Source organism: Sphaerodactylus townsendi, linkage group LG10 (genome assembly GCF_021028975.2).
Source record: "Sphaerodactylus townsendi isolate TG3544 linkage group LG10, MPM_Stown_v2.3, whole genome shotgun sequence".
Taxonomy (NCBI): domain Eukaryota; kingdom Metazoa; phylum Chordata; class Lepidosauria; order Squamata; family Sphaerodactylidae; genus Sphaerodactylus; species Sphaerodactylus townsendi.
Window position 1 is genome coordinate 854,279 of NC_059434.1, and position 27,061 is coordinate 881,339.

The 27,061-nt window shown below is 46.7% G+C and overlaps 1 protein-coding gene across 2 annotated transcripts in view; it reads right to left on the bottom strand.

Annotated features, from left to right (window-relative positions):
* Positions 1-27,061, bottom strand: part of FKBP4 (FKBP prolyl isomerase 4) — a 49,463-nt gene that overhangs the window by 14,323 nt on the left and 8,079 nt on the right. For both annotated transcript variants that reach the window (XM_048509977.1, XM_048509978.1), the window contains exons 3-8: positions 25,114-25,256; positions 22,297-22,417; positions 17,218-17,374; positions 13,467-13,557; positions 10,075-10,158; positions 906-1,091 (exon numbers count right to left, since the gene is read on the bottom strand). In XM_048509977.1, the coding sequence (XP_048365934.1) occupies positions 906-1,091; positions 10,075-10,158; positions 13,467-13,557; positions 17,218-17,374; positions 22,297-22,417; positions 25,114-25,256 (782 nt within the window). The remainder of the gene's footprint in view (positions 1-905; positions 1,092-10,074; positions 10,159-13,466; positions 13,558-17,217; positions 17,375-22,296; positions 22,418-25,113; positions 25,257-27,061) is intronic.

The following is a 27,061-nucleotide window of genomic DNA, read 5'->3' on the forward strand; positions in this document are numbered from 1 at the left end:
ATTCCCACCTGAACTGTGTGAGCTAATGAACAGGCTTGGGAGATGACGCTGACTAGCAACTATCAGGTGCCGGGGGGGGGGGGGGAGTTCTGCTGGAATTTTCCTCTCAGATGGCACCACTCTTGACAACCCACAAGAAAAGGCAATGGGGAAACAGGAATAAAGAGGGAAATGTTGTGATAGAGTGCCCTGCAGAATCAGATCAGCTGGATGTTTCTAGAATGCTCTCAGCCAGCCATGCAAATAACCATTTCCCCAGAATCTGGCATTCATAATTACACGGCTTCTAGATCCTAATGATGGATCAGAATGATCATGGCTACCCAGGCTGCAACCTGCCACCACATCCCTCTAGAAATACAGCTAAGATCCCAGCAAAACGGATCACTCGCCCAATCTTTTTAAGAATCAAAAGCAATCTTGAGATCTCTCTGAGCTGAAAAGCCAAAGGGGATGATCAGGGCCCCTCACCCACGCCCAAATGCATCCCTTGCCAGGGTTGCTCCATCCCCACCCTCCCTCTCTCAGAAGGAGAAAGTATTACAGCACAAGAGAGGGAATGAGGAGGGAGGAGGAGGCAAGGAGGTTAGGCTTTATAAAGCCAATCTAGTTTGAAGAGGACAACTTAAAAATGGTGAAGAATGTGGAATGTTGCTGCATGTTGACTTGTACCTCAACTCGGTTTCTGTAGTGCCAGCCAGGTGAGCACCGTTCCCTGGAAAAGGAAAGGCTGTACCAAGGACCAGTTCAGGCTCCCAGGGGGAATTCAACCTCTGGGCAGAGCCAGGCTCTTGAGGTGAAGGGATGGACTAAGCAATCTCCCTTGGTCTCAAAGCCACATCCAGCATGGAGGAGCCACCGACTGGGCCAAGGATCATATATACTTACCTGAATGGGCCATTTACCTTGTTGCAGTTCTCCAACGCCAGGGAATACTCTTTCAGCTTCAGGTGACACATGGCCAAGTTAAGGTGGGCAGCAAGCCTCAGGCTTCTGGCCTTCTGCTCCTCTGCACCAGACAGGCCCGATTCATGTTCCAGCCACGACACAATCTTTTTATACTGCAATGTTGCCCGTTTGTACTTCCCCTCCTGGAAAGCAATGGAGTTGCAGCAAAAATGTCAAACTCAAATTGCCCACTGTTCTCTGAACAGAAACTCTTCTCCCCTTCCAGTGCCTGTGATTCTGAGATCCAAAGTTTTCTAAATCTTTATTCCAGGATTCTCGTGGGGAGCAGCTGGCACAGAGATTGCTCATCTCCCATTTGGGCAATTCAAGCAGGCAGTCAGCCATCGGCTCTGCAGCCAGCCTGACGTGAGGTACACATCAGACATGGCTCTGCAGTACTGACTGGCACCTCCTGTGTGGAGCAAGGCTGCATGTCAGGGAGATTGTATCCATGTGACTGAGGGGCATTCCTAATTACTCAACGTAATTGCTACTAGTTAAATGTAACCAGCCTGCTATATGTTACCACAGTCATTCTAGGGCATTCTTTCCTTGATCTTTCTTTTAAGGCTTCACCCACTGTGGAGTCATAGAATGATAGTTGGAAGAGACCACAAGGGCCATCAAGTCCAACCTGCTGCAATGCAGGAACACACTATCAAAGCTCTCCCATCATATGTTCATCCAGCCTTTGTTTAAAAACCTCCAAAGAAGGAGACTCCACCACTCTGAGGCAGCGAATTACGCTGTCAAATAGCTCTGACAGTCAGAAAGTTCTTCCTAATGTTTAGGTGGGATCTCTTTTCCTTCACCTTGAATCCATTACTCCGTGTCCTGGTCTCTGAGAAACAGAAAACCAGCTGGCTCCCTCTTTGACATGACATCCCGTCAAATATTTAAACATGGCTATCATGTCCCCCTCTTAACCTTCACTTCTCCAGACTAAAGATCCCCGGCTCCCTAAGCCTCTCTTCGTAATGCATGGATTCCAGTCCTTTTACCATTTTGGTTGTCCTCCTCTGGACCTAGCTTGTCAATATCCTTCTGGAATTGCGGTGCTCAGAACTGAACACAATACTCTAGGTTAGAGGATCAGTAATTACAGAGTAGAATTAAGATTTCAATCCTCACTCCCCTCAATCTAGACACTATGTATCCCAGGATTGAACTGGCTTTCTTGGCTGCCATATCACACTGCTGACTCATGTTCAGTCTGTGGCCTACTAAGACTCCCATATCCCTTTCACATGTAGTATTGTCAAGCCAGGTGTTACCCATCCTACATCTGTGCGTTTCATTTTTTTCTACCGAAGTGTAAAATCTTACATTTAACTCTGTTGAAATTCATTTTGTTAGTTTTGTCCAGCTCTCTCATCTGTCCAGATCATTTTGAATCCTGCCCCTGTCCTCCAGGGTATTAGCTACCCCTCCTAATTTAGTATCATCTACAAATTTTATTTACATGTCTTCTATTTAATTATTCAAGTCATCAATAAAAATACTGAACAGCACTGGGCCCAAAACAGAACCCTGTGGCACTCCACTAGTCACTTCTCTCCAGGATGAAGAGCCAGGCAGTAGGCACCCTTTGCCCCAGGTTTAGTCACTACAGGTAGTGAGAGTGGGCCTGACTGGACAGTAATTGTTTGGGTCCTCCTCTTGCCCCTTTTTGAAGATGAGGACAACATTAGCTCTCCTCCAGTCCGTGGGACTTCTCTTGTTCTCCAGGAGCTCTCAAGGTTATAGCAAGTGGTTCTGAGATTACTTCTGCCAGTTCTTTTAATACCCTGGGATGTAGTTCATCTGGCCCTGGAGGTTTAAATTCATTTAAAGTATTCAGGTATTCCTGTACTAACTCTTCATTTATTTGGTCCCTAGGAGTGCTAATTATATCTTCACAGTCCAAAAGCTACTCCCCAGTTGAGCACTGTTTTTCTTTTGGGAAAAAACCGAGGCAAAGAAGGTATTGCGTAGTTCTGCCTTTTCTCTGTCTCGTTAGAATTTCACCATCTTCTCCATGCAGTGACCCTATCCTATCCCTTTTCTTCATTTTGCTATGACACTTTGGTCTCATGAGGACCAGGATTGTTCCTGTTATTTACATTGGGAAGGAATTACAGGTGGCTCTCTATCTGGTGCCTCAGCTCCAAACTACTTCTCATATTTCTTGGGAATAGGCGAGGGATAGAGGGGGACAGCAAACACCAGGTTCACCAGAACTGGCTGTGCCAAGCTGGGTGCTTCGAGGCCGATCCCATAGAGTACTGCTGATCAAGCAATGCTAGGTCTGTTTGGCAGCTTCAGGGTTCGAGACCAGTAGCACTGCGCTTGGGCTCCTTGGCAGCCCTGGGAATGCACGGCCATAAAGGCAGTGCTTTCAGTCGCTACCTGGAACAGCCCCCAGGGCGAGTGGGTGAATGTCCCAAGGCTGGCTCAGCCGATGCTATCACCAGATCAGGGCTGTTCTCCCCTTCTTAGCAGCCAAGAAGGTACGCTGGGCTGGCAGCAGAAGCAGCTGCCATGGACAGAGACTTTCAGGGATAGAGCTTGGCTCTGCTCTCACTCCAGCCTCTGTCATGACTGCAACGGGGTGCCGGGCATGATTGGGGGAGCCAGCCTCATCTTCGTCTTCTCCCCCTAACTTCCATGTCAAAGTGGCAAAAGCCCATTTAAATTTTCTAATAAGGCTGCAATATGGGATGTGATATTCTGCCTTGGCCCAAAGCTTTGAAAGACTTGCATTCCTAAACTGTTCAAAGTTTGATTGCTTATTGAAGTGTTGATTTTGAAAACTGTTAGCTCTCAAAAACTCAGGTTTCCCAGGTACAAATAGCAAGGCTTATCAAATTTTTCAAATTTGCAAATAAAAATGTGGAAATATGGGTTTCAAACTATCTGTCAAGTAACTCAATTCAGCCACCCTCTGATACTGTTTACAATTCTCCAGACCAATCTTAAGACAGAGCAAAGCATCTTGGTTCTATGACTGACTGATGCCCAGGCTGCAGAAGGGCAGAAGACCAAGACAGAAGCTGTCCTCTACAGCCACCCACTGGGCAGCAAAAGGGTAGGTTTCCTGAGCCCCAAGGGTCATGACATCACACCACTGTGGCTCAGGGCAAAGCAGCTCCTACAGTTCAACTGAGACTGTCACCTGGAGGCCAGGGTTGCTGATCTGGAAAAGGTGAGGCAGAGAGAGAGAGAGAGATTTGGGGATGAGATCTTCAGGGACTTACCAGAACAGTCCCACTCCTGTGCGGACAGCTCTTCGGCTGTTGTGGAGAGTGAGAGTCTTGTTGTTGGAGGGTGCCAGTCTGAGCAAGAGGATGTGATCAGATCAATAACCTCTCATACCAAGGATATTCCTCTGGAGTTGGGACGAAGTGGGCTTTTGATTATTAGGAGTATAGAGAGGAGGGTCTGTGACAGGTATTTTGACCTGCCTGCCTCGAGCTAAGGCTGATACATCATGTGTTGTCTAGACAGGCTATGCTGGGAAGGAGTCAGCTTTCATGGTGTCTGCTGGCATGAATGATGCTGGAAATGTAATTATGTGGTCCTGGAAGAAATATTCAGCTTACTAGGCGGAAAATTCAAGACCAGGATCAAAAAGGTTTCTACTGGCTCCATGCACAGGCCAGGAGGAAGAATTCGGATCTGTTAGGCCCTGCCTGGAGACCAAGCCCTGTGAGGAAAGGCTGGGGAACTTGGAGAGGCTCAGTCTGTAAAAGAAGAGGTATTGGAAGGGCAGGGAGCTGCTCCTGTGAGCAGTAGAGGAGAGGCCTCGCAATAATGGGCTGAAATCATGGGCAGAAAGGTTGTGACTGGACATTTGGGAAAAAAACTTTGACAGTGAGAGTTGTTCCCAGTGGGAGGAGGTGAGCAACGTTGGGATAAACACTTGTCAGGGATGCTTTAGGTTGATCCTGAATTGAGCAGAGGGTTGGACTAAATGGCCTTTATGGTCCCTTCCAACTCTATAATGCTGTGAACCAAAAATGAGCCAGGCTGCTGGTGATTAACATCGAAAATGGCAGAGAACCTTAAAACTAAGCCTCCGGTTTGAGGTAAGTCAGTCCCAACGGAGAACTGCATAAACACTCGGGAATACTGAAAGGAGTTCAACAGAACTTGGGAGTAAGGCGAACAAGTGGCGGCAAAGGAGGGCCATAGGTGGCAACCAAAGGGCTGAGGAAGACAAGAGTTGCTGGAGGTGGAAACACATTATAGTTGTCTATGTGCCATTGCTAGAAGAGGCAAGATAGGAGAACTCGAGTGATTGGTGCTAAGTGGCAATTTAGATATAGTGGGTATCTCAGAAACATGGAGAAATGAAGAAAATCTATGGGATACTATCGTCCCTGGGTGTAATCTCTATAGGCAGGACATGAAGGGACTTGTCTTGTATATCAAAGAGGGCATAGAATCAAATAAGTTGCAAACTATCAGGGGAATTAACTCCCCAACTGAAGCAATATAGGTGGAAATAATGGGTCCTAATAGTTACTTCAAAGAGAGGTATAGTATCATCCACCTGATCAAATCCTTGAGGCTGATCTCGAGATGGAGAAGGAAATAAGGGAGGTGACTAAAGCAGATAATGTTATGATCCTGACAGACCTCAACTAAATATGGCTGGAGTCACCCTGTAGACATTTCTAGACATCATAAATGACTGTGCACTGCAACAGTTGGTCACAGAGCCAACCTAAAGGAGAGTAGTCATGAATTTGATTCTGAGCAGAATGCCTGGTGAGAGGTAGAGGTTTCTGAACCAGCTGGGAACAGCGACCCTGATGCTATTTTCATCATTCATGTCAACATAAAGTTACCACTGAAGTCCCAAACTGTAACATTTGGTTTCAAGAGAGGGAACTTTACAAAAATGCAGGGAACCATTACAAGGAAACTGAAAGGGAAACACATGAGAGTGAAATCCCTAGAGCCGTGGTGGCGAACCTTTGGCACTCCAGATGTTATGGACTACAATTCCCATCAGCCCCTGCCAGCATGGCTGCCACCACTGCCCTAGAGAATGTTTGAAAGCGATTTCAAACTACACTAATTGAAGCCCAGAGAGAATGCATTCCACAGGTTCGGAAAGGCACTTTGGGCAGTGCAATCTAGGGGTGGGGGTAGGTGCACTGCAGCTGGAACCAGCACACCCATGGAACAGTGGCACCACCGAAGATGCTTGCTGTGCTGTAGCCAGCAAACTGACAGGCACCTTCCCCTGACCTCCATGCAAGCGCCTGAGGCAGCCCAATGGGCTGTGTTACCTTGTTTTGCTGGCATAAGTTCATTATGTCAGCAAAGGGGGGTATTTCCGGGCCAAAAGGGTCCATGAAGCTGACTAATGCTGGCCCCTCTCACAGGAGTGCCCCTTTGTGCCCCGCCCTTCCCCAAGGAGCCCAGGGCTGCAACAACATTTTAAAACAAACACTGTAAAATCATAATAAAGATTTTAAAACAGTTAAACAATCATTGCTAAAACCATTGTAGGTGGCATAAGTGACCAAGCTTTCTGGCAGTGTTATTTTTTTGTCCTGCCTCCCCGGGTAGCTGGAAAGCCCTCTGGAGGAGGCAGTGGTGCGGTGCAGTGGCACCATCCCTAGCTGCCTGGATTGGGCCGTGGAATGGGAAGTAAAACTTAACATACTAACCACTATATCACACTGTGCTGCTACATATTTCAGAATATTAACAACAATTAGTGAAATACCTGCATGGCCTTAAATTTCCTGACTGCCATAACCAGAAATCAGCTCCAACCATAAGAAAAGCAGTTTTGGTGTCACACAATTTTGGACATTCTCTAATATTGAAGAATATCTAAATTTAGGAGAAACATGAGATACAGATCTCATCTTCAACAAGGCTTGGTTTATTCTGGTATTTCTGACCTAAAGATGGCACCCTGAGCGGATGACCAATAGGAGCGCTCTGTGGTGTGCCCCCCCCCCCCTTTCTGCTCTAACCCAGAAGACTTGGTTCTTCTTGGGAGGTGCTGTTGTTTTCTTCACACTCTGTCTTAGAGAGACTGGTTATATGCCTGGAAAACCTCCTTTTATGACATGGACTTTGCTGCCCTGCAAAGAGCCAAAGACGCCACCCACCCTAACCTTGTTATTTGGCGAGTGGGGAGGGGAGTGGGGGGAACTGCTGATGGCGTTGGGACCTGTGGGGCCAGGATGACCACGAGACCTTGGCAAGCTGACAAAGGTGGGTCAGTGGCAGCGACCACTGAGCGCGGGCTGCCAGGTTATTTTCGAGCTGCAGGGCATCCTGGTCAGTACCAACAATTGTGCCCCACCGGCGGTGAGAGCGTCAGTGGCTGTGCTGAAGGAAAGAATGGCAGTGCCGGCGCCTGGGACAGCGGCGACCTACAGCTATAGCTGGAACATTGACTGATGGGAAGGGGGGGGGGGCGGTGAGAGAGGCTTCCTCCCTGTTTACTGCTAGATTGCATGGCTGTAATGAGAGACCCCTGGTGGCTCCATCCAGGACTGCGAGACTAACAGCTGCACAGCAGTGGGAGAGCTGGTGTTCGCGGGTTGTAGTTCCATCACTTGACCAGCAAGAGGTTTGGGAGCCAGCGGCAGCGCCTGCAAGCCTCCAAGGCTTGAGACCCATAGATCGGGAGTTGCGGCTGGGGTTATTTCCCTGGAGAACAGGACGTCAGCGAAGCCAAGGGTCGGAATTCTCTGATGGTGGGAGGGCCAGTGAATCATGGCTGTTCACACTGGAGAGCTTGTTTTGACAACTTTACTTTTCAGCCCATACAACCCTTGTCTCTTTATTTCTTGGCCTTCTGTGGTGGGTTTTTAGGTTGGGTACTCTGTTTATTAAATAGTTAGTATTGTGTAATTTATGTTAGGATTGTGTAAGCTAGTTGCTCAGCTGAGATAAATGGACGTCAGGTATTCCTTTGCTGACTAATCACTGAGCTTAGTTCAATAGTTGTAGGTTCGTTAGTTTAGTAGTAGTGCTAGCTTATTGGATTCTTATGTATTAGGATTAGCTTAAGATAGTTGTCTTAGTATTGGGACCTTTATATCGATGGCACTGCTGTGTAGTGGGGTTAGGACTTTTCGGTTAGTAGCCGTTAGGTTAGGGGGTGGTCTATAGGGATGGCACCACTGGGGCTAGGGATCCCAGTTTTATTGGTGTGGGGTAAATATGACAGTAGGTGGGGGCCAGATGAGAGAGGCAGGCTGAGATGTGGCTATGCTCGGCCTTCCTCTGATCTCCTACCTATTCCGAGTGATGAGGGCTACGGGCTCAGGACTAACTCTGCTTTGTCCTTGGTGTTGATCAATGCCAGATCCATTAACAACAAGACCACTACGCTCCGGGATTTTCTTTGAGTTCAAGGAATGGACCTGGCTTGTGTCAACAGGACCTGGGTGCATGATGCTGAAACAGCTGCCTTATGCAAGGCCACACCCCCAGGTTTCGCGTGCATCCACCAATCATGAACACAGGGCCAGGGGGGAGGGATGGCTATGTTCATCCAAGAGTCGATCCCCTTTAGGGCTCTCCCTGTTCCAAGGATCACCGGTATCGAGTGTGCCGGCTTAGTGTGGGAGGCCATGGAGAAGCTGGCTGTTTTGTTGGTGTACCGGTTGCCTAGCATACCATCAAGACAGCCTGCCGCGGCTCCTGGAGGCAGTGGCCAATTGGGCACTGCAGTTCCCCAAATGTATTATTTTGGGGGACTTCAATGTCCATGTGGACTCTGCCTCATGTTCAGTGGCCATGGACCTGGTGACGCTGGGCTTCTCCTTAATCAACTCTGGCCCCAGACATTACACTCTGGATTTGGTCTTCAGTTCAGGTGTTGATATGGTTGTATTGTATTGATGAGTGCCAGGGTCTGACCATTATGCCTGGAGTGTCCGGATGGGCCTACCACACCAACCCTGTTTAGGCGATGGGTCTATTTTTGCCCGCCAGCAGAGACTTATGGATCCAATTGGTTTCCTGAATGCTCTGCGGGATCTTGAGCCCATTGGCACCCTCAATGACCAATGTCATTGACCAATGTTAGGGACAGGAATTCCAGGCCATCAAGGAGATTACTCCCTGGCGCCCTCTGCGCCCTCGTTCACGGCTGGCCCCTTGGTATACAGAGGAGCTACGCTGTATGAAGAGGGAACTCAGACGGCCAGAGATAATGTGGAGGAAGTCTCGTGATGAAACTACACGATAATCTTATAGAACATTTATGAAGGCCTATGAGATGGTGATGAAGAGGGCGAAAAGGGATCATTTTTTGTCCTCTCTCGCCTCCACAAGCTCTTGCCCAACACAACTGTTTCAGATTATCCGGTCCTTGTCCTCACTGTCTGAGGTTTCTCTCCCAGAAAGATCTAGAAGCTAGCCTCAGTGATCCATGCCACGGTCACCTCCAGGTTGGACTATTGTAACTCGCTCTACGTGGGACTTCCCTTGTGGTTGATCCGGAAATTGAAGTTGGTTCACTCTGCGGCAGCATGGCTGATCAGGGGAAATTCTGTACGGGAATACATCTCCCCTTTCTGCACCACTTGCACTGGCTCCCAATGGAATACCGGGTCACCTTCAGGGTGTTGGTACTTACCTTTAAGGCTATCCATGGCCTGGGGCCCTCATATCTCAGGGACCGCCTTTTCCCCTATGTCCCCACGCGGCTTCTGCACTCTGCAGAGGCCAACTTGCTGGTGGTCCCTGACCCATCTATGATGTGGCTGACCTCTACCCAGGCCAGGGCTTTTAGTGCCTTGACCCCAGCCTGGTGGAACACTCTGCCTCCGGTCATCCAGACCCTGCAGGACCTTGGGCAGTTCTGCGGGGCCTGTAAAACAGAGTTGTTCCACGGGGTCTTTGGGGGGAGACAGCTGATGATGTGTGTGTGCCATTCTCTACATAAGAGTAGGATGGGGCTACCCCCAGGAAAGTTTTGCTAGAGCTTGCCATCTGAGTCGTTTTAACTTTTATTATGTTTTTCTGATGTTTAATTGTGGTTTGTACACCGCCCAGAGCCATTTTGGGGTGGGCCGGTATATCAAATATGATAAATAAATAAATAAATAATATTCAAGGTGCAAGACCCAAAAACCTACTGAACCGGGACTGACCACATACCTTGAAGTGCTGGGTGCCCCTTTCCTTGGCCATGAAGCCTTGTTCCAGCTTCTCATCAGTGTTCATCTCCCAGGATTCCTTTGCCTATACAAGGAAAAGACCAAGCGGCTCAGTTACTTCTGAAGAGAGAACTCACAAGAGCACTGAGTGGATCACAAACTGCCTGATGCTGCTTCCGGACAGGCCACAACAAAGTCACCAAAGATGTGAGCAGCATCCTCTAGTTTCTGCAAGGGTCAGCAAAGGGCAGGCTGGAGATTTATTCCCTCTACACACACATTTATTGTATTTTCAGGTCTGGTGGCTAAAAAGAATGCCATATGCCTCACTGGAATTATATCTGCACACTCTTGCACACCAGTGTGGTGGTAGAAAGCACGACAACTTACACAGCTCAGAAAAAAACATACACTTTGCAAATGGCAGAACCCAGGTTGAGTCCCATTATCTTCATTTAAAAGGACCTCAGATAGAGACATGCAATATTTCTAGAAAATCTGAAGCCATGGAAAAACTATGGTGGGAAGCCTTCCTCGACAAGCTCCACTGCAAGGCACAACTCCAAGGGACACTGGAAGGGGGGGAGCAATACCCCCCACATCGCTATGTCACTCCTAGGTGTGTCAAAGGGAACTTTAGGAATTGCCAAAAATTCTATGGTATTACCCAGAAGTGAGGTAGTGACACCAGTAATGTTGCATGACCCCCATACGCCCAGTTCAGGAGGTGCCGCATGGCCATTTTATTAGCCAGGACTTTTAACAGGGTACAGACCTTTTTTGGGGAAGGGGGGGAGGAATCAGAGGCTTCAATTTACATTCAGTGGAGCTTGACAAAGAGGGGCAATGCTGAATAACTGTGGGTAAGTTACAGCACCCAAGCCAAACATTTCATAACAAGCAATTTATGTGCCACATTTTCCATCATTTAGTATATACTAAATAATTTGCTAACACATGAAATATAATTTCTCCTGCCTCCTCCAGAAGCAATGCACACACAGAGCGCTTGACAGGGCAAACTGAAGAAAAACCTTTCTCCATTCTTTTTTATTATACATGAACGCAGGATACAGCTTTGACTAAATCAAACCACTGGAGTATCAAGGTCAGCATAACTTCCTCTGACTGGGACTCCCCAGGGTCTGTCACATGACCTACAAGGCAACCAGGGCTCTTCCACCTATTCATGCATAGTTGGCCTTTCTCACTGGGACTCCAGGAGGATGACACAGAGGCAGCAAAGACAATCAGGTCTTCAGTCAACAATGAAACGGGATTTGGGTTGTGGATCCATCCAGGAGTGTAAAAAACAGAACTGAAGCAAAGCATAAATGTTAACATGACACATTAAATGATGTAAAATTACATAATGAGCCAATTTATTATGTCTTGAGTTATGTGTTTTCCCTGCCAACTGAATATATAGTTTTATAAATAAATTAGGTCAATAGATGCTATGCATCGTCTTATTGTATTTGTCCAATGTTGGAAGGTACCCTGAGCCTATAAGGGAATGGACAGCTCACAAAATAAACAATTCAAGGAATAAGAGTGGAAGTCCTCCTATGGATTAAAAACTGGTTGAGAAACAGGAAGCAAAGAGTGGGTGTAAATGGGAAGTTCTCACAATGGAGAGATGTAGGGAGTGGTGTCCCCCAAGGATCCGTTTTGGGACGAGTGCTCTTTAACTTATTCATAAATGACCTGGAAGTAGGGGTGGGTAGCGTGGTGGCCAAGTTTGCAGATGATACCAAATTATGTAGGGTGGTGAGAACCACAAAGGATTGCGAAGAGCTCCAAGCGGACCTTGATAAATTAGGTGAGTGGGCTAAGAAATGGCAAATGCAGTTCAATGTAGCAAAATGCAAAGTGATGCACATAGGGGCAAAAAATCCAAACTTCACATACAAGCTACAAGGGTCAGTGCTATCAGTCACAGACCAGGAGAAGGGGATTTGGGCATCTTAGTTCCAGATAGTTCCATGGGAATGTCAACTTCAATGCATGGCTTGGCTGTGAAAAAAAGGCAAACTCTATGCTGGGGATAATTAGAGGAAAGGAATTGAGAATAAAACTGCCAAAGATTGTCCATGCCCTTATATAAAGCAAGTGAGATCGCTGACAGCACTTGGAGTACTGTATGTCCAGTTCACCATGGTCGCCGCATCCTCAAAAAAAGGAATATTGAGGGGAGATAGAAAAAAGAAAGTGCCAGAGAGAAAGGGCAACAAAAGGATGATTGAGGGACTGCGGAACACTTACCTTCCCTATGAGGGGGAGGGGCTGCACAAAGCGTTTGGGACTCTTTCAGTTTGGAGAGAGGAGGCGTCTGAGGGGGGATATGATTGAAGTCTATAAAATTATGCATGGGGTAGAAAATGTTGACAGAGAGAAATTTTTCTCTCTTTCTCACGATTCTAGAACCAGGGGGCATTCATTGAAAATGCTGGGGGAAGAATTAGGATTAATAAAAGGAAACACTTCTTCACGCAGCGGTGTGATTGGTGTTTGGAATATGTACTGCCACAGAAGGAGGGTGGTGATGGCCACTAACCTGGATAGCTTTAAAAGGGGCTTGGACAGATTTATGGAGGAGAAGTCGATTTATGGCTACCAATCTTGATCCTCTTTGATCTGAGATTGCAAATGCCTTAACAGACCAGGTGCTTGGGAGCAACAGCCGCAGAAGGCCATTGCTTTCACCTCCTGCATGTGAGCTCCCAAAGGCACCTGGTGGGCCACTGCGAGTAGCAGAGTGCTGGACTAGATGGACTCTGGTCTGATCCAGCTGGCTTGTTCTTATGTTCTTAAACAAACCTGCAACAAATTATACAGACCCCAATTATTTATCCAAGTAATTTTGTGAATCAATTTGTACAGTACTACCCTCTTGCCAGAGTAGAAAAGCCCTCTTGAATGATTAAGTTCTGCAGTTTGCGAAAGGAGAGTGGGAGCCTTCCTGACTACCTCAGGGGAGCCATTCCACAAGGTGGGGCCACAACAGCATATGGGGAACCATTGATTTTGCCCAATTGTAGACAGCCTTGCTTGGATGAGCAAATTTGACGAGATGAAGGATAAAGGGAGAGACATAGATGTGAAGGTCCAAAGCCACAAATGGCTTTACATGTGATAGCGAATACTTCAAATTCAGCCTGGTAACCGATGGGCTGCCAGTGGAGAGATTGCAGAATGGGAGTAATATGCACGTGTCATCTGGCTCCTGATAATTGCCACACTTTGGCATTCTGCAACAATTGGAAGTTTCTGAATTGATTCTGAAGGGGGGAGACCCAGATACAGTGCATTGCAATAGTCTACCACTTGCCAAGCAGAAACCCTACCACCGAGGCACAGCCCCTCTCATTAAAAAATACCCTTCTGACATACCTTTTCAAAGCTTTTCAGCCTAACAGCATACTGTAGATCGGCATCTGGTGGGATCTGGAACTTCTCTTTTCCAGTGCTTCCGAAACCATAGCTATGAGTGACAGGAAAAGGTTGTGAGAGATCTGGGTTGCCCTGTTCTTGATCGCTCTCAAAAACAAACCCCTCAGCTAAAAACTGCCCAACTTTTTTGAGCCTGGGTACCCTAGAAATTTCCAGTAAGGGCAGCAGTGGCAGTAGGCACACTCATAAAATGGCTGCCATAATTGGTGAAGCCGACCAGTGTGGAAGCTGCCACGCAGAATTGGGACATCTAGACCAGAGGTAGGGAACCTTTAACACTCAAAGAGCCATTTGGACCCGTTTTCCATGGGAAAAGAAAACACTTGGAGCCGCAAATAATTTTTGACATTTAAAATAAAGATAACACTGTATATATTGGGGTTTTTCGCTTTACTAGCTCACATTCACAGAGAAGCATGGATGTAATCCGCCCTGCTGCCTGCAGAGGAGCAAGGAAATGAGAGACAGTGATTCCGGCCTCACCGGCTGCTGGGAAAGTGCCCGCCCCACTCCAACGGGGCAGGCGAGAAGGAAGCCATGGCGTAGCGACAGCGACGCAGCGGGCGGTTGAGTCAACCCACCCTGCTTGCAGGGCCGAGGGCAGGATGGGGCCAGCGGCTCAGCTCGTGGAGCCGCAGTGCAAGGGCAGAAGAGCCGCATGCGGCTCTCGAGCCGCAGGTTCCCTACCCCTGATCTAGACATTCTGGCTGAAGCCTTGCCAAGTTTCTCGTAAACAGAGACTGGATCTGCTCCTGAGCTGCAGGCCTCCCCATGAGCACGACACAGCTTGCTCCAAAACAGCCTGCAGCGTTTACCACCAAAGTACAATTCTGCTCTGAGGCACCGTGATTAAAGTTCTCTAAATACATTATCAACATAATTCTTAGAGCACATGTGAAATCTGAAGGTCAGACTGCAATTCTACACACACTTCGCCAGGAGTAAACCCACTGAGTAGAGTGAGAATGATTTCTTAGCTGGCAGGCAAAGGACTGGGTTGAATGTACTATTTAAAGTATATTGGAAATCTTTATCTGAAGACACACCCTTGCCCAAGGCAGCAAAGCAAATCCAGAAGGCAAATGTGAACATGGGACTTGCTGGCTTGCAGCTCACAATCCTCCAATGGGAAGAAAGGGGTGTGTTATAAATGAAGCAACACCCAAAGAGTACCATGACCAAATTCAGATGTGCCACTTGACACTCTTTTCAGCTGTTTTCCCAGGACTGGTATGAAAAACAGAAAGGCCACTTTTGTGTTTATGGGGCTTTTCTGAATCTGCTTTTGGCCTTGCACCAAGGCTCCACCCCTCCTGTGCATTACAAAGCATGACAGCACGAGGAGCTGTAAACCAGGACACCCCAAACGCAATGCAGATAACAGCAAGGAACCCTCTGCTGCTAGACAGGAACACTACTGACTTGCTTTTCAGGGTTGGGGAGGTTTATTGTGCTGCTTATTCTGAAAACTCTGGCTCCTGTCAAAACGTGTAGCATATTCCGAATCCACTGAGGAACCTTTTTAAAACAGGAGCCAATAATCCTGTACTGTGCCAATGATATTTGCATGGCCAGTCCAAGTCACAAGGAAGAGGAACACTCCGAAGAACTCAGGCTCCAGTAAGAAGGAAATCCCATCCTTATTTGAGCCTTGCAACTTCACCATAAAGAGAAGCAGCTCCCAAAGGACTTGCTGGTTATATGCATGAAAAAGGGCCCAAATGAATGGGTTTTAATGTGAAGAACAGCAGTCCGTGCAAACGCTCCACAGAGCTTTCAAAAGTGAACCTGTCAATAACAAAGCAGTTGTCAAATGGAACAAAAACTCTGCAGGAATGCAGCACTGGGAAGGATGATGCGGAATCTTCTTTCCCAGAGCTATTGCCTGGCTAAGCCAGCTGCTCTAGGGAATGCAGCACCGATTCTCAATTCTGAGTCTCTTCTTAGGCTACATGAAAAGCAAGCTCTGCAGAGCAACACTTGGTGACATCTCTGTCCTTGCACTGAACAGCCGGCTTGGGCCCAGCCAACAACCCTCAGAAGGGCAACAATTGTGTCAGGGCTGGTCCATGTTTATCCAGCAAGTCTGCCCTACCCACCAGCTTAAGAATTTTTATAATAGGGGTTATCCCACTGGATTATTACAAAGTGCTTGGAATAGGATAGCCTTAAAATGAGCCGGGAATTGCATTACTGAGACCAAAATCACGGACACAAAAATCCAGACTGATGTGGTCAATGGACTATACACCTATGTATGAAGTGATAAGGAACAGCATACTAAGGAATTGGCACGTGGTTAGAGATTTACCTGGATGTGATTTACCCCCATTAATAGGTCTACGCTTGAACAAAAGAAATCTGAGACAAACAGTGGTCAGGGCAGGCTTGCGCTGGATAAACATGGACCAGCAGCTCTGGCTGGCCTTTGTAATCTGGACGCCCCATTTTCCTTAGTAACAGAGAAGTATTGCACAGTCGCGAATACTCTCTATCAACTTGCAACAATTGATATACCTGGATTAAATTTGCAATGGCTGATTGAACTCCTATATCGTCATGTGACACACGAGGAGATGTATATATAATATTTTTGCCCCTTGCCCAAAACTTTTATATTAGGGAAGGCGTTCACGCCAGATTAAGACCAGGAGTGGCAGAGCATCGCAGTTGCATCAAGAACTGGCAAACAGGAAGCTCCTTGGTGGAGCATTTCCAGGAACTACAACACAGTTAGAGGAAATGGACCCTCACGTTTTTTGTGTATTATATCATATGCAGAAGAAGAATTTTTCTACCAGGGGCAATGTGGAAAAAAAGTTGTTACAAATGGAAAATAGATATATCTTTAAATTCCAGACAGATAGAATAGAGTCCTTAACAAAGCGCTGGATTTTGCATGTCATCCCTGGTAAGATTAGCTGACGGCTGCTGGACAGGTGGTTTCAATTAAGGCTGCAATGGTACATGTAGCTCCAGTCTATGAGAGTCAGCAAGAGACAAAGCGGAAGGCAGAGATGGAAGCAGAGCAACTCTGAATAGAGAGCCAGTGAGTAATGGGAATACAGATAGATGAGGTGGACTGGTGCAAAGAAAGATAGGGAATAGGCATAATTTTGATTTCCAGAATATATGTATCTGTGCTTAATCTTAATTTCAGATATACCCATTGAGGAGCCTCAAAGGAACTGATGGAAGTTGTTTGAACATATGGGCATACTATAGGGAAGGCTATGCGAAAAAAAAAACGTTCTACTCTGGCAGGAGCTTTTCTATATGGACTATATGATGAAAGTGAAGCTTTGGTTTACTGATTGGTATGAATTTATGAAACTGCTACATGAAACTGAAGTTTGGTTACTGATTTGGCTATGAATATATGAAACTGGAAGCTTTGTTTTCCTAAATAGAGAACTGGAATGGACTAAAGAGACTAGTAATGTTTGGTAATTATAAGAGTTGAAAGACTGATGTCTTATTAGAGAAGGGAAATGTAAGTAATAATAGAAGTGTTTGAATGGAGTTTCAATTAAATATAAGATCAATATATAAGAGCAGACCCAGCCAGAGTGCAACGTGTGTATCTTTGAATTTGTTTGGGTTAATGTTGACATTGCACTCTTAAAGATAGTTGAGGAATCATCCCACCCACTTTCCATACCCATGTGGAAAGGAGGGGCCACGGATATACCTGGGCTTGAGATACACCACACACTCTTCTGATTTCTCCATGTTCTGCAGGGCTTTGTCCAGGCCAGGGGGAAGGTCGTAGTTTTCTCCTTCTCCCACTTCAAATCGCAACTCCCTCTTGTCAAATACTCTGTCTCCATGCCGACCTTCTATCTCAACTGGTACAAAAGAGCCTCTGATTTAAATGGAGTTGAGACGGAGTACATAAAATGCTCAACGTATTTATAAAAATCTGCCAGTCAGTAAATAAAATTATTATACATATCTGTGACCACTTCAAGAAAACAAATGGGTTCCAAAAATGAGCAGCTACGGTCAAATTCTGGGGTGGGGTGGGGTGATAGTTTGCTCAACTCTACTTCCTACTGCCACTTTTGCTGAGTGAGATGAGAGAAGGCTGCACTGCAAGGCTCTAAACCTTGTGTGGTGCGACAATCAACTGCCCCTTGGGAATGGGGTGGCGGTGGAGGGTTGCAGATCTCATATCCCTTAGTTCAAAGCCCCGTTCCCCCCACCCCCAATAGAGCAAACAGCATTGCTGCCTTCAGACTCAAGGATCCACACAAAGCAAGAGATTAATTTCTGAAACTGCAGAATGTTTTTGTTAACTTTCACCAGGCCAAGAGAATGTACCATTTCAGAGGGTGAGGATGCATTCACACATTCCCCTTCCGCTTCACCTGGAATTCTGGGGGGGGGGGGGGGGGGGCTGTCGTCCCTGGAGGGCAACAGCAGACACAAAGGCCGCAAAGGGCAGATGACGCCCTGCAGGGCAGCCCTCCTGAAGTACTGAGGGACAGGTCAGACTGAGGGCTGAACCTGCTCAGTTCACTGATGAGTGTAGCTGCTATTCAGTTGCAAAAGGAACTCAAACATTTTCATGTTCATAGAATCATAGAGTTGGAAGAGACCACAATGGCCATCAAGTCCAACCCTCATCACCTTCACTTTCAGTTACTCATTTGATCTTTATGCTGTCCCAGTACACTGGGTTCCTCAGGTCGTACATATGGCTATTATGGTGATTTATAAAAGCTTGCAGGTCATTAATTTTTGGCCTTTGCTTCTTGTAATTTGAGGAAGATTAAATGGCAATTTTTCATTTTTCTGAACTGTTCATATATATCCTCCTTGTGGTTAGTACTTGGATGGCGGCCCCCAAGGAACACCAGAGTCGTTTTGCAGAGGAAGCCAATGGCAAACACTTGTTAGTATCTTGCATTGAAAACCCTACTGGGTTGTCACTAGTTGGCTGTGCCTTGATGGCACTTGACACAGACACGTGCAACTGTTTTCTACTGAACACTGCAATTGTCTTCATTTTTTAAGAAAAAGACAATCCTTCTCTGACACACAGAAACTTCTTCCAGCCCACAAAAGCTGAGGAGGTAAATAGCTGCATAGCTCTGGAAAGCCACCTGAGTAGCCTACGCCAAGGTCCTGCCAGTGACAGAACAGGAACCAGGGGCTCATGCTGCCTCCCTGCCATCTGCCGTTATCAAACCAGCCAACCATCTGCCCACAGCCTCTTTGCTCCTGGGGCAAACTCCCCACTGGGAAACAGCCTGTCCGCACCCAAGCTAACCAGTGCCGTGCTTAACCTAGAACAGGGGTAGGGAACCTGCGGCTCTCCAGATGTTCAGGAACTACAATTCCCATCAGCCTCTGTCACAATGGCCAATTGGCCATGCTGGTAGGGGCTGATGGGAATTGTAGTTCCTGAGCATCTGGAAGCTACAGGTGACCTAGAATCTGAATCCCAGTCTCAAGTCAGTGCTGAACAACTGATTGACCGTAGCTGAAGAGAGGAGGGCAGAATATGCCCCGGTGGGGAGTGACTCCAGGCAGTGGCGTACCTGCCTAGGGACAGGGGGTACCCTATGTGCCAGGCTTGCCCCAGTCACGTAGGGGAAGCCAACATTCAAAAGTCGGAACTGTGTTTTAGAGATTTTTTAAGTGTTTTTTTACATTTTGGCCTGCAGGGGGCGCATTTTTAAGGCTAGCGGCACCGAAATTTCAGGGTACCATCCAGATACTGTCCTGATGATACCTCCCGAATTTGGTGATGTTTGGTTCAGAGGCAGCAAAATTATGGACCCACCCCATCCCCATTATTTTCAATGGGAGCTAACAGGAGATGGGGGCTACCCATTTGGAGTGCACTTTCATAACTTTTGGTCCCCTGAAACACTAACTTCACTCAAACTTGGGTGGGATCATAAGAATAAAGGCTTTACCAGAATAATACCCTGGAAATTTTGGTGTCACAGCTTTAACTTTAAATACACCCTTCAGGAACCCCTGCAAGAAATTTGGCCCAAAGAGATTCTTTGTTTTTGCAGTGACTTTGCTCCATTGTAGCCAATGGGGAATTTCTGAGTGTGTAGGCAGGCTGCCCATTTTTGAAGATAGAGACACCAGACTTTCAGGGTGGCTCCAGGAGGGCCTCCTGGTAATAGCATCCAGGTTTGGAGACCTTTGCTGCTTGGGGTTCAATTTTATGGGACCCCAAAAGCAGCAGTGGCGTAGTGGCTAGGAGCAGGTGCACTCTGATCTGGAGGAACCGGGTTTGATTCCCAGCTCTGCTGCCTGAGTTGTGGAGGCAGGCTTATCACTGGGGAATCTGTAGGAGTTAGCCTATCTTAAGCTCCCACACATGCACCAGCTGGGTGACCTTGGGCTAGTCACAGCTTTCCGGAGCTCTCTCAGCCCCATTTACTTCACAGAGTGTTTGTTGTGAGGGGGGAAGGGCAAGGAGATTGTAAGCCCCTTTGAGTCCCCTATAGGAGAGAAAGGAGGGATATAAATCCAAACTCTTATTATTATTATTTTGTTTCCTTGCTCCTGCACATGAAAGCCTGTGTGCGGGATGAGTTCTCTCAGAACTCTCTCAACTCGCCCCCCCCCCCCCCACACACACACAGCGCAGAAGCAAAGCTCACCAAGCTTGGTTACGATGCACTACAAGGCCTCTTGGAGCCACAGCAGAAAGTCTAGCACCTCTATCTTCAAAATGTGCAGCCAGTGCTTACACACTCCAGACCATTCCCCAGGAATCTGCCAGGCTCTTCAGCAAGTTCTATGGGGCTTAGACTTCAATGGGGCTTTCTGTTATGCCCAGATGGCTTTGTGGTAGAGAGGTTTCCAACTTGGGAGGCACTGTGGTAGGGGTCTTTGTAGCTTTCTGGGTGAGGCATTTCCTGTAGGGCTACTGAGTGTCAGTCTCTTGAAAAGCTGAACCAACCAAATTTGCTGAAATATGTGTGTGGAAGATGGAAAATGCTGTAGGCACTGAGTTGGAAGAGTAAACCTCGATGCCCACAGCATCTACAGCCATCACTGAGCAAAACTTTTTTTAGCAAAGTTGGCTGGTTCCTTTCAGGAAGTCCACACCAGCAGCCCTGCAGTGGAAATAAGTGCCCCACCCAGAGCAAGACCACTTACAGGGTGCCTCCCTGTTGAAACCTCTGCCACAGAGCTGGGCATAACAAGAAGCCCCATTGAAGTCCTATAGCCCCATAGAACTTGGGCTGAAAGAGCCTGGCGGATTCTGGGGAATTTCTGAAGTGTGTAAGCAGTGACCACACATTTTTGAGATGATAGGAGGTGCCAGACTTTCAAGGTGGCTAAATTCCCAAGAGGCCTGTAATTAATAGCATTCAAGCTTGGTGAGCTTTGCTTTTGGGGGTGGGTGGGGGCGCTGAGAAGTTCTGGGAGAACTCAGCCATCAGGCTTCATGTGCAGGAGCGGGGAAACAAATAAGCCTTTTGGGGGCCCATAAAATTGGACCCTCAGAAGCAAAGGTCTCTAAGCCTGGATGCTATTACCAGGAGAGCTTCCTGGAGCCACCTTGAAAGTCTGGTGTCTCTATCTTCAAAAATGTGCAGCCTGCCTCAGAAATTCCTCATTGGCTACAATGGAGCAAAGTCACTGCAAAACAAAGAATCTCAGGCAAATTTCTTGGGGTGCCTGGAAGGGATGCATTTTAAAGCTACTGACACCAAAATTTCAGGGTATCATCTGGTAACTATTCTTATGATTCCACCCAAGTTTGGTGAAGTTAGGTTCAAGAGGACCAAAGTTATGGTCCCTCAAATGGGTAGCCCCCATCTCACATTAGCTCCCTTTGAAAACAATGGGGATGGGGGCATTCCATTTGGGAGTCCATAACTTTGCTGCCTCTGAACCAAACATCACCAAACTTGGGTGGTATCATCAGGGCAGTCTCTGGATGATGCCCTGAAATCATGGTGCCACTAGCTTTAAAAATGCGCTCCCTGCAGGCTAAAAAACACCAAAAATACCCCCAAAAGCCCAAATACCTTGCATTCGCATTTGTTCATATTTGGGCAGGACATAATTGGACATTTTTTGTCCGAATGTGCCCAAATTTGCCCAGATTCCAGCCAAATATGGTATTTGTTTCATCTGAATGTCCCTCAAAAGTGATGCTGTTTCAGGGTAGGGGAGAATCCACCCCCAAACAGCATCACTTTCAATTTTGTTTTAACCGGGGACCCCAGACTCTCCCTTTAAGGTGGATTTAAAAGAAGAATCTGAGCTCCCTAGTTTAAACACCATTGAAAGTGATGGTGTTTGGGGGTGGATTCCACTGGAGGTGTTTTGTGAGAGATGCTGCTGACATTTGTTTGGTAAATGTTTTGCTGGGGGTGATTTGTGAGAGATTTACATGCTTAATACTGACTTACACTGGCTTGGAGTTGTTTCTCAGGCTAACAACCTACCTCATAGGGTTGTTGTGATTAGGAAATTAGGAAAAGAGTTGGTGGGGAGAGAGCCATATATGTTTTGCTGGGAGTGGGAGGTGTTTTGTGAGCTGGTACAAAAAATCATTGTTTGGTCATGGTGGGGGAGGGTTGGGGGGGGCGGGCGCCAAACTCAGGTTTTGTCCCTGGGCGCCAGTTTGTCTAGGTACGCCCCAGACTCCAGGTGCTGTTTTGGCAGTTGGTTCCCAATGGGCTCCAACAGCATCCGCTCCTTGGGATCTGGATTCCTGATATTCCCATGCAAGATGACCATCTTCACAGTTCCTCAGCTGGTCTTCCCAAAAGGCACTTACTCTCCACCAGTGCTCCCTCGTTTGGCTTGGAATAGCCTTCTCCCTTCTTCTGGATTCTTTGGATTATTCCACCATCTTCATCTTCAGTGAGGTCTTTCCCCTTGAAGTCAAAGAGCTCAATCTGCAGAGGAAAAAGTGAACACTGAAAAGTCAGGCTTACTTCTGATAAAAGGGTAGCAGAATGCAGGAAGTCTTACTTCAGATAAAGTAAGAGAATAGGGAAAAATGGCATTAACAGATGAGTGCTGTGAAAACACATCTCTGTTGAGGAACTGCTCACTTATTTCTAATGTAAATTAATTGTATTTAAGACATCCTTATGCTGCTTTTCTAACTGATCATGATCCCCAAAACTACACCCATGAAAACATTAAAATAACTACTAATGTAGTTACATTCGCCTTCAAAAAGGGAAATTTCTCAAAGATGAGGGGGATAGTGCGCAGGAAGCTGAAAGGGAAAATCAAGAGTCAAAACTTTCCAAGATGCTTGGAGGTTATTTAAAAACACAGTAATAAAAGCTCCGGTGGAATGTGTTCCGCAGGTTAGGAAAGGCAGTGCCCAGTCCAAAAGAATTTGGAGCCACCATGGTTAGCAAGAAAGGTTGAGGAAATTATCAGAATTTCTTTGGAAGCTAATCAGCAGAGGACCACTCTTACCCGTGTTTCCCTGAAAATAAGACAGGGTCTTATACTAATTTTTACTCCAAAAGATGCGTTGGGGCTTATTTTCAGGGGATGTCTTTCCCCCCCATGATTTTGGCCCCCATGTGACCAGATCAGCTGCACCAGGGAATCTGTAACTAGAGCTTGTTTTTTAAGTAGGGCTTCTATTTCAAGCATCCTCCAAAAATCATGCTAGGGCTTATTTTTGGGGTAGGTCTTATTTTTGGGGAAACAGGGTATCTAGGAATCAACCAAACAAAGCTCATGGGGGTGTGTGCAAATTCCAGCACGCACAGGCCTCAGCTAATATCTCATAGCTTACAAGAGCAGCCCTAGGGAGACCTCTGTGATCCTTCTAAAAGGACTCCCCCGGCTTCTACAAAGCTTAAATGCTTACACTTAAATGCTACCCTTAAAGAGCAGCTTATAAGGTGGGCTTTTCAGGAGTGCTTCCCCAAACTTGAGACTTGCACAATCCTATGCCCTGTTTGCACCCTAAAAATCAGTACTGATCTTGGCAGCACCTTAGCTCTATGAATACGAGTCAGAATTTTTGTGGCCGCCAGGAGACTTTACTCCATGCAGAAGAGAGGTTTCTGTGCGGACAACTCCAAAGCAAGCTCAATGGATCACAGTGGGGCTGCAGTGATGCTGCTCTAGAACACATGGCCGGTGGCAATCCCCAAAGACAGCTCAGCCAATCTCACTTGGGTGGAGAAGGACTTCCCCTGCCTTGGCTTTTCTGTGAATGCCTAGGAGCCCCTGAAGCCTTTCCAAATTCCCCTCCCCACCTTGCTTTGGGACACCTCTAACCCCACTCTCAATGCCCGATGAAACTTGAAGCTTACCATTTGCACTACAAACTAAGCTTGCAATTTCCTTCACACTGTAAGCACTGAAGAGGAAAAGGCGTGGGACGAGGGCAGGATACAGAGTGCAGGAAATGGAGGGGCGGGGGGTAAAAACCAGACCCTAGAAAGGAATTCCTGTAGTCTGCCTTTTCTATTTTTCCTGCCTTCAAGGCTGCTTTGAAGACTGGATAAAATATTGTAGCAGGCTGAATGTGGCCAGTGAGACATAGTTTGGTGCCCTTTGCTTAATAGTCCGGGCCATGTAATTTTCATGCAAGCAGTTAGGGAAAGCTGGATACAGAATTCAGCACCCTCCTAGGCCTTTCAGCATTTAATTTAGAATACTGGCAAACCCAGCTGTTACGGTTGCCTAGTGAATCTTTATCATTGGAACGATCAGAGTACACAGGTCCTTGCCTCTGCCCACAAATTATGGGGAATCAGATAACACTGGAGTGGTTGGGGGCCACAGGACAAAAGGGAGTGTAATGCTTTGCTCCTTTCTGAGACTCCTTATAAATAATACCTGTAAAGGCTGCTCTCTGTTGTGTTCTGAAGCAACAGTTGTTATGTTACCCCCTTAGCATTTCCTGTTTATTTGCACTGAGACCAAGGGCTCTTGCCTTAGACTTCTTAGTTGAACCCAAATAACAGAATGGGAGAATAAAAGATCAATCAGTTTATGCAGATGGCTCTAAAGTAAAAGAGGATCCTTTAAATAAAAGTTTTCTCTTAAATGTAGTGTTTGTTCAGAAATATGAATGTGTCACAGCTCCACAAGGCTAACAGTTTCAGACAGGTGCGCACATTCTTTCTATAAAGTTTCTTAAACAGGACTGGCAACAAAGTCTTATTTTCTCACTACTTGCCACTGAGGCTAATAACTTTCCCACCTGCACACTGGGCCAACGGTTCCCTCTACAAACCCATCAACCCTCAGGTACAGCTCCCATATTCCATCATAACACCTTCCAGTCTCCTACCCACCTCCCTACATTTTAACCCACAACATACATAATAAATGCACAAATTAAATCACAGAAATAAAAAACACAAAAATATTTACATATACCACAAGGGGAATGGAGAGACTTTCTCATCTATCCAACCCTCTCCAACTGCTGTACAATCAAAAGTCTCCTCCATACTGAGAACCAGTCATTTCATATATTTTCCTTGCATAACCTGCACTCTTCAAACCATATCCTGCTTCCCCCAGCAAGTGATCCCCCCCCCCCCACCCACACAAGCAGGTCAAGCTGTTTCCACCACAGAAGCTGAGGAGGTCATCTGCCACTCACCTCAAAAACCAGCGTGGCATTGGGGGGTATCTTGGGAGGGCTGCCAGCAGACCCATAGGCATATTCTGGCTTGCAAGTAATCCGACTAAGCTCTCCAACGGTCATCGTGCCCACAGCAATGTCCCAGGCTTTAATAACTTCACCTACACAAAAAGGAAGAAATTGATGACATCATTAATAAAAAAAGTTCCATATCAGGGAACAACACTCTTGCTCAGAAACTGTAAGTCACGGCACCCCTTAACCCTCACAAGAGAAAGGGAGAAAAGGCAGTGGCAGGGAGACAATGGAAAAAGCCAAAAGAAGGCTGAGGGAAAGGGATCCATCATTACACGTCCAGAGTGGCGCTGGCCATGAAGGAAGCCACCTTGATAAGTCAACTGACTCCCTTCTGGATGCGCTTGTTCTCTGGGATAAACTGCAACACCTCCCTGACACGACTGAAGCTGTAGCTGATGCCTCGATGGCCATGGCCATTAGCTCGTTGTGAACCATTCTGGCTGTCTGATCAGCACTTCGGTCAGCTCTGTCCCAGAGGTAGCCACCTCCATCCTGCAAAAGCCATAAGGCTGACTGCAGTGGGGCTACCGGAGCATCAACAAGGGGTCCTTGCAATAGCTCATTTGTATATGAAGGAAACTCATTAAACCTTTTTTATGAAACCTGGGATCTTCCTGTTGGCCGCTGCCTTGGCCCACAGTGCCCTTACCTGACATTCAAAAAACAGATGGAAGGGAAAGGTCTTCTTACTCATGGAGGTAAAAGGAGAAAATCCTTTGTTTCCAGCATGTCTTGGTTTAGTTTCAGGCTTTGACTGTTCATCTTTTAAATTCAGTGTAGCTAAAATCTTGGACAAAAGATACTGAAGGTCCTTGGCCTTAAAGAACCTGAGGAGTTGTTCCAGGACTCCAATCTCTTCCTTGTCCCTCTCAGCAGAGATAAATTTTCCCTCCTCTTTGGACTCAGTAACACTGTGAGATAACTGGGAGACTGTCAGGGGGGTTGTATCTAAGTGATTGAGATGCATTCCAGCCTCAATGTAACTGCTTGACACTACAAATCAGTGATGCTAAAAGATATATGTAACCAGCCTGCTATATGTTACCACTGCCACTTGGGGCATTCTTTCCTTAACTTTAACTTTATGGCTTCACACACTTTGTAGATCACTAGGCTTTTTACTGACACCCTGGTCCCACAGAAAGCGGAGCCTCTATCTTATGGGGGCAAGAAGCCAGGTGGCTCTCTCTTACTATCTGCCGCTGACCCTGGGACGCCTCAAGCTCCAGAGATTATTTTTCACTGATTCTTGGGAATTCGGGAGGCCGGGGAGTGGGGGATCTTAGGGAATAAAGGGGATAGCAAAAGCCAGGTTTGTCAGAACTGCCAGGCTTTGGTGCTCTGACACTGTCAGGACTACAACTCCCAGCATGCACTGGCTCCTGCCTCTTTCCAACAAGAGCGGGAAAACTAACTAAGAAGCTACATCCCATAAGAGCTCCACGGCCAATGAAAGGCCAGAGACTGGGTGGTGGGGGAGAAAACTAATTGATTGTTGTTGAATTCAGAAATAAAATAAATACTGGAACTGAGGACACGAATCCTCAGTTCCAGCACCCTGTATTTAGGGCGACGCAAATCAATAAAGTTCTTTTCTCTAAATTAACTGCGTTTGAGTGTGTTCAGCCTTACACTAATCTATAAACGCTACTGATCAAAAACACAAAGTCCGTTCATTAGCTTAAGGTTCAAGACCTAACAGAGACCTCTCTATCTTGTTTCCTCCTCCTTTTTTGAGTAGCCTTGCTGGATAATCTCAATTACCCGCCCCCTTATGGGGTATATTCCAGGTGCTGCTGTCCCTAGAGCACACAAGGGAGAAAGGGCAGCTGATGTCCTGTAGTTGAGGGACATTGACTTTTTTTATTTTTTATTTATTTAGCAAGCC